We start from the raw sequence: 8,448 nt of genomic DNA, 5'->3' as shown, positions 1-8,448 counted from the left end.
TGTTTTCTATTTGTATATATGCATTTAGCTAAATGACTTTGCACCGTTTTTGTCTTGAACACGCTGCTAACAGAGTGCCTACAGATCTAGTTCAGAATCAGTTTGTTTTGTGTCAACATATAGACAAAAGTTCACTGGTATTCAGGATGTGCCCCATTATGAGATCAGTTTAAGTGGAAAACCAAGTTGGAGATTTTTGTAAGCTGGTGCAACATTCCAGTCCCCTTTCTCATTAACCTGGTGAATGTTATTCTGATGTTTTCTTTGTTTCAAGTGTGGCTTAATATAAATCCAGTAGTTGTAGCTCCTGTCCTGCAAATGTTTCAGTGTGTTGGCTCTGGAACCACCAATTCCAGCCTTGTAAGATTCCCAAACACTTTTAAATGGGCTTTGTATCACAATCCTCTCAAGGACTGCAGTTATACATGGTGCGTGTCCTTCCACTAAACTTTCCATTCACTTTTTTGGATACAGCACACTAGGGTTAGAGTCACATTTGAGAAATATACTCTTGGTGTTGGTTTCCAACCACTGCTTCAAAAGTTTTAGAAATAAATACTTGAACATTTTCACTGTGTGAAATTATATAGTAAATAGATTTAATTTTTGTATTAAAATATAATTTTTTTTTGTCATATTTTTTGATATTTTAATTTAGTGTGATGAAGTTATACATGCATAATATTGCATGTCTATGAAACAATGTTAACAGCAAAGGTTATTTGTTTATGTTTTCTGTCGTGTAGCAGTTTCAGTCACACTTTTCATAGCAGTACAAGTCGAGCAGGATGCCTTCTGCATGAACGCCTACTGAGTGAAAAAGTTGTGTTCCTTTCCTCCCCCTTGCGGAGCGTCCTGTCACTGTTGGAAAATGGCTGCTCGGAGCAGCTCCCCAAAGCTCAGAGAAAACTGAGGGGAAAAAGTCTGTTTTGAAGTCACAAACAAACGCTCGTTTGACGTTTTCTAAACAGGCGATACAGGACAAAACTCGAGGAAGCCAAGCCTCGACTCTGAGGATGTCTCGCTGGGTGCCCTCAAAGAAGGAAAAGTATGGAGTTGGTACGTAACAAAAACTTGCATGCTCCCATCGCTAGCTCGTCCTAGCCCTCTGCTCTTCTATCAGATTCACTGGACAAGTTATGGGGGGGAAAACTGGGTTAGAAAGCGGCCGGCTGAGTGGCTCTGTTAAAGCGGTGTGGGAATGTTTCAGGTAGAAATGTGCCTGAACTGGAGGAATGCAAATCATAGTTTCCCCGCTAGTTCGCCAGAAATGCAGAACAAGGAATGTGCGTCTTTTGTGGGGAAGAGTGTGGATTGGGAATTGTTAGAGGCGCGCCTAGTTTCAGCGCTGTTTCCTGTGTTGTTGGGGCCTCGATTTGCTACAAATTAACCATCTAGTTCCAGGCTGCTCATTATTTGTAGCTGTTTAGGTCTGTTGACTGGTAGCCCTGCCCAACACTCAAAACATAGTTTGTTATTGCGCCTTTAATTCTTCCGCCTGCTCAAACGCTTTACGTCTTGGTCTGAAAACTTGGCTCTCCTTTGGGATATCTGGACTCGTAATAGCAGTTTCTGTTGCTAGTGAGCTGTACACGGAAGAGTCCAGCTAAGAAACGGACCATGCCGTTTATCACTTGTGTTTATTTGCATGGAAAAAGTCGTGATTTATTGCTGTGTTTGTTTGTTTTTTCGGAGTTTACTGTCAGCGCGCGGATAGACAATCACAGATTAAAGCCACCCAGCAGTAGCCAGAAACACGTCTATTGTAGGTTAAAATCATGCCTATTATTTTCCTATCTAAACATAATTATAGACAAAAAGTATTACACACTTTGTCATGTTACAATGGATCAATATACAAGCTTGTATGATTGTAGAAATGAAGTAAATTATACTTTTTTCCTCTTTCTTATACAATAAAGAAATTGTGAGCGTTCTTATTCAACTCTCACTAAATGTTGTTTTTTTTAACCATCTTGAAATGCAGCTTTGCAAATATACAGATGGAACATTTTCTGTGTTTCAGTCATGCTGAATGGCAAGAGCCTGTGAAAACCTACTATTAGGTTTTGCCACAGATTCTTGACTGGATATAGGTCTGGGCTTTGACTGGGTCATTCCGACAAATGTTTTGAGCTCAACTTTGTAATTGTCCATTCTTCAAGACTGTAAGCCATTTTCGGCTTCCAGCAGGTTTTCTTCTTCCCACAAACATTGTTGGGATCCTTGTTCCTTTGTGACAAAAAGCACTCCCGCAGGATGATGCTGCCACCACCACAATGTTTCCCTGTAGGAGTAGTGTAGTCAAGGTGATGTGCCGTGCTTTCTTCTTGACATTTTTCTATAATGGCCATATTTGTGAGGTGAATGACTGATTTTAGTCCTGTTAGCAGATTTTCCCTTCTAGGTGAAGGTTTCATTCTTAACACAGACATCTTAGCTGCTTCTCTGATAAATGCTTTCAGTTTAACGGGTGGCTTGCATTTTTCTCATACTCTTTCCATTTTCAGATGATGGGTTAAACAGTGCTCTTGTGAGATGTTCAAAGCTTGTCTGTTGGAGTGACGGGGACTGATTTTAAATTTACACAATTCTTTTCAGATTGTTTTAGTAAAATGTGCACTGTGTTGTGTGGGTCTGTCACATAAATTCTCAAAAGTTTCTGGTTGTAACCGGAAACAAAACTTTCAAGTCATATCATGACTTTTGTTAGGCACTAGCTTACTAACCGCTGGGGCATTCCTGGATCACTTCCTCAACAGTCAGCTGACCTGTGATCCAGGTGTAAGTGATCAACAGCGGTGACAGAGATGGTTTCCTGTTAAAGGATGGGAAATCTCTAATCAGGAAAAACCTCTCAAAACATTTTAAGTTTATCAAGTTGTCAACTGTTGACAGCAGGAATGTACAGAACTATATAAACAATCAGAAATACCCTGTTATCCCAGGAAAGTTTACAGAAAGTTTGTTTGTGATGGGAGTAGAAGAAGCCAATTTTCTGATATAAACAATCAGTTTGGATGCTGATAACATCTCATAGTTGTTTTGCAGACATGTTGGCCCCAACATGGCGCTTTTTGCCGTGCTAATAGAAATGGGCTTCTATCTCTCGTCTTCCTGTAATTTTTTTTAGAAGAACTATTAAACAGTACTTTTTTCTGCACTGAATACATTTTACTAAATACTAAGGGTTGCGTTTGTCAAAATTAAGAAAAAGTGTCAAATTATACTTCTGCAGTAAAACATGTATTTATTTTATTGCTTTCTATGCATTTTAAACAGTAGAGCCCATAAAGGTTCACAGTAGTTCAACCACTGTCTAATATAATAAATGTATTGCAAACACTGCATACTTTGTTGGCAGCACTTTGCAATCAATGGGGGTCAAAAGTAGATAAAAAATTACAGTGAAACTTTAAAAGAGTCCAAACTCTAGCAGTTTCGAGGGAGATATTGGTATGTGTTGTAGATGCCATGATATTAGAGAAATGAAAAATGAAAAACCCTATTCTGTTCAACTTTATTTTTAGTCTGTTAAATCAGAGGTCCTCAATCTCTTTGTTCCTACGGACCAGATTTATTCTCTCAGATGACTTTGTATCACTTTTGACACTGTAATTCAGATCATCATTTTATAATGGATTTATTGGTATAATGACATTAAAGGTATTATTGTGCATTAGCCTGCTAACTGGGCATGCATTTCTCTGACCCAGTAGGTGAATATTTATCAACTGTTGCTCTATTTTAGGCCCCATGGTAGTTTCCTTATTATGTTATTGTTGGGTTCTTTAGGAGGTACGATATCCCAGTCAACTGCTTTGCTGATGATGCTCTAAATAATTATTGCAGTGCAGCATTTTGGTGCAATTTTGTTAGTTTAAAGTGTGATATAAAGAAGATTGACATTTACATTGGCAATTTGGATCCTAACTACTTTGCTTCCTCGGACGGAAAAAGCATAAATGACTGTAACGAAAATATTGTTAACAGTCAAACAAAAACATCGGCGAGAATTGCATTCCTCTTTATATGTAGGATAATGTGGAAATACTTGAGTATCACTGTTTGTGCTTAAAAATGGCGTTTTATATATTTCGACGACGACGACAACACATTTTTCTCCAGCTTGTATCTCAAGGACTTATGCTGTTAATATTCCCTTCCAAGTATTTGCACGGTCCTCTGAATTTGTGCAATAAACACCTCTGCACGGTTTACCGGAATATATGTGACGGAGCAACCTCATAAAGCACTCTGATAAAACGAAAGATGGGCAGAAGTGTTTGCGTCTATTATCTGAGAGAAACACTGGTTAGTGTGTTGAATTTTGATGAAGAGAATGTGAAATAGGATACTGAAATAATCTGTCAAACATTCCAAAAGTGGTATATTTCCCATTCAAACAACAGCGTGATGGAGCTACATCTGGTTCTCTGGGAATGCAACAGAAGGTCCAGATCCAATTCCTGGAAATCTTCATCCATTTGAAAACCTTTTCTTGTAAGGTTTGGTTTCACAGCAGCTCATTGGTTAATTTTAATGCTTGTACTTTATGCCACTGCAGCCACGCTGAGCCCTTTTTGTGTCCATTAGTGAAAGTTTGCAGCTGACAGACGGGTGCTGATGCTGACTGATGCATGGCTTCAGCAGGTGAAACTGAACCTTTGACTGTAGCTTTGAAACGAGCTCCATTGTTTCCGATCCGGTTTGTGCAGTGTTGAACCCATGTGTGTGTGTGTGTGTGTCTGAAAATGAAGAACTGATGCTAATGATTTCCCCCTCACCGTTCTCGTGTAAATTAAAAAGTTGACTTTCCCTCAAAAAAATATTGGAGAAAATTCTCAGTGGGCTCGCTGAATGCAGTTATGGGATGACTCATTAGATGAAAGACAAGCTGCTGCCACATCATGGTTGGAGAGGATTGGTAGGGTGCACAGCTGATGCACTTTTAATACTTCATGTGTTGACCGAGGAGTGCTAATGAGCACTCTGTGAGGCCTGTGTGGCTGTCGGTGCTCTATCTGCATCTATTTCTGTTTCAGCAAAACTTTTTTTTTTTTTTGTCTTGCCATTTAAACTGTTCTCACAATGGGCCAAATGGTTTTGTTGGTGGAGATGGAAAAAACTCTCTTTAAGTCATTTCGCAGATGATGCTGAAAATAATTGCTGCTGTCTGCAAAGTGTATTGTGTTTATTATCATGGTGGAAAGAAAAACAACTACTAACTTGATTTGCTGTTGAATGTTTTTAAAATAGTTGATATGATAGCTGTGCATAAATTTAAAAAAATGTTAGTGAGCATTGATCAAGAATCTTTGTTTTAAATGAGATGTAATGTAATCCCTTTTAATTTAGCACAGACAGCTCGGGAAAAAAAATAAGAGACCACTTAAAATGATCCGTTTCTCTGATTTAACTTTGTATATGTATATGTTTGAGTAAAATTAACATTGTTCTTTTATTCTCTTAAGTACTGACAACATGTCTGAAATTCCTAGCAAAAATTGTGTATTCATTTGCAGAAAATGAGAAATGGTCAAAATAACAAAAAAGATGCATTGCTTTCAGATGTCAAATAATGCAAAGAAAACAAGTTCACATTCAATTAAAAGACAACAATACTAACAATACTTGAATTTGGTGTTGCCATGGTATTATCTTGTTTGCAGACGACATTTCGATCTATATTGACGTAGGAAGCAGGTGGAATGGAGCTTGCACTTGTGGAGGTTTGTGCTTCTAAAGGAAATAAAGAAGACAAAATAAAAAAATAAAGAAGTCATGAATTCTGACTAACTGAGTCAGAATACATGGCTGCAAATAAGAGAAAGGCAGGTGGAACAATGAAGCTGTATGGGACAGACTTAATGAACTTCTGTGAACTTAAGTACCGAGGGAAACTATCCAAAGCAAAGGGCACTATATGAGAGAGGCGAAGAAGAGAATCCTGGAAGGAAGCAGTGGGTGGAGATGATCGTCAGAGGTAATTTGTGACAGAGGGACAGCTGAGGGTGAGGATTTTTATGATTTATGGCTTTTATGATGAAGGGAAGCGAAGTTGAAAGAGGATGTCATCAAAGTGGAGAGAATTACAAATGAGTATGTTAAAGAGAAAGCTTAGGTTTAGCAGTTCTGTGACAAGGTTAGACTAAAAAGGTGGAAACGATTGGACATGGTCAGGGGAAGGGACAGTGGAAATATCTGACATCAGACAAAGAATATGGAGCTGCTAAAGGAAAAGTGGTGAGCAAAGAATTGAGATGTGACAGACAAGAGCTTCGATAGGTGATAAATGCAACTACTGAGTTTCTTTCCTCTACCAAGTGCATAAATGCATAACAGATTTAATATTATGGCCTCCCAAATATTGGACCCAAGCAGTCCTTTACAACTATATTGAATACTGCATTGGCATGTTTGATTCGATGCAGTATTTTGTGCAGCCCTACTTTTAAACTTGAATGTGTATTGCTTCTAGAAGCCTTCATATCAGGCTCTGGTTGCTGTTTATTTCATTATTATGAAAATATATTTCCACTATATTTAGTGCATTTTTTTTTTTTTTTTTTGCTTTAAGTGATTTATCAAAAATAAATATGGCAAAAATAAATTACAGTACTATAACAACAAAATGCATGTTATATTAATTCATCTGAAGAGAAAAAACATTTAGCTTTTAAAGAAAAAACAATTAGAGGATGTTACAGAGAAAAAAGAATATGTATTTACTCAAACTTATGATTTAGTTTTGTCAGTGTCTCGTACATTAACATGGGGAAGTTAGGACTTAAAACTTGTACTTGATAGAGGCTTTGTTTTAGCTTCAACTTCCAGTTCAGTTTCGACCTGAGTTTATTAGTCTTTTTCGTGAGATCATTACAGAAAAGCAATGAAGGCCATTCCTTAAAGAGAAGCTTCTCAATTGCCTTTGCAGATTTTTATTTCTTGACAAATACCTAACAGCTAAGCATAAATTAGGGAGATCAAGGTTTTTGATGTTTAGTTATTCTTGTGGCATCCCTAAAATGACTCAACAATGCCCCCGGGGAGATCTGTCTTGCTCTGTTGGGCTTCTGTGATGAATTTACCAGAAATACTTTTTGATGCTAATTTCAAATATTGCCTCATTAATTCTGTTTCATCAACATGTTGCTGTTCCTTAAGAGAGACTTCAGAGAGTTGTAGCTCTAGAAGGGAACCCAGGGAACGCTTAAAGAAGATTTAACTGAATCAACACGTCAGTTTTAAGACTTAAGCACAGATTGCCTGTGAGAAATTTCTTCCACCTTTTCTCTTCTCTCTGAAGTTTAACACGAGGAAATCTATTAAAATACTAACTCAGAACAGGAAATGTGGAGTTTTTTTGGGTTTTTTTGCCATCGTTTAAGATTTAGCCTAGGAGGAAATGCTTCCTGGGGGGTCAAGTTACTGAGTGGCGGCTTATCTGAAAGGACAGTCTGTCGCACAAGAACACACACTTGGATCTAAATTTCAGGACCCTTGTTGCTATGATTCCCATTTTAAACTTGGACCTGACAACTTCAGAGAGCTTTGTCTTGGAACAGGTTACTGGTGAGTGACACATTGGGAGCAGAAAATAGAGATGCAGTCGCTCCGTCTCTTGACTTGTGCCAAAAGTAATTTATAAGAACCCTGCCCAGCACTAAAAAAAATAAAAAATCGGCTCCCACCTCCCGAGTGCAGTAAACTAACAATTGTGGCTGCAATTAAAGCGCAGTCTCAGCTACTTACTAAAATTCCTACCAAATGTCTCTTAAATTGCGTAGCCCGTCTTTTATTCATCTTTACAGCCCTGATTGAAGCAGTTTTGTGTGAAATATTTTCCTATCTTTATTACCCTGCTTTCCACTAATAACTTGTCTCAGGGTAAATTCAACACGGAACAGACATTCCCCCCCCCATGTTGCTGGCCACATGCCAGCAACATGTGGCCAAAAGGCTGCTTATATTTTCCCCCACTTAATGTCAGTTTCTGGAAACCTTTTAAAGGATGGAGGCAGTATTGTGTAAAATTGACTGATTTTTGAACTTGATATCATGTTATAATCATTCTGCAAACACTTAGAACCCTTTCCTAAGGTACATAAAAAAACAAAGAGCAGTTGGTAGACCCTCTCAGGAGTGGCCAGTCCATCAAAATTACACCAAGAGTGCATCAACGACGGCTGTCATTGTGTGTGAAACGATTATAGCGGAGTAAATACTTTTTCACGGCAGCATCAAAAGTAAAACAATAAATCTTATTAATAACACATAATCAATCTATCATTTGTAGCTTTCCTGTTAGAAATAAAACCAGGTAGATCATATTATACATTTTCATATATAGGTATATACTGTATATAGAGAGATATAAAAATTTTGATTTCAGTGTGAATAATGTGGATCTCCAATAATCCAACACCTTAAACGAGATTATCAGTA

At 37.9% G+C, this 8,448-nt stretch overlaps 1 protein-coding gene across 2 annotated transcripts in view; it reads left to right on the top strand.

Annotated features, from left to right (window-relative positions):
• The first annotated feature begins 849 nt into the window (after positions 1 to 849).
• dock1 (dedicator of cytokinesis 1) overlaps positions 850 to 8,448 on the top strand; it is a 213,098-nt gene continuing 205,499 nt past the window's right edge. For both annotated transcript variants that reach the window (XM_032573882.1, XM_032573881.1), the window contains exon 1: positions 850 to 1,059. In XM_032573882.1, coding sequence (XP_032429773.1) covers positions 1,017 to 1,059 — 43 coding nt within the window. In that variant the 5' untranslated portion in view covers positions 850 to 1,016. The remainder of the gene's footprint in view (positions 1,060 to 8,448) is intronic.

This window comes from Xiphophorus hellerii, chromosome 10, assembly GCF_003331165.1.
Source record: "Xiphophorus hellerii strain 12219 chromosome 10, Xiphophorus_hellerii-4.1, whole genome shotgun sequence".
NCBI classification, from domain to species: Eukaryota; Metazoa; Chordata; class Actinopteri; order Cyprinodontiformes; family Poeciliidae; genus Xiphophorus; species Xiphophorus hellerii.
This window is presented reverse-complemented; position numbering and strand designations above follow the sequence as displayed.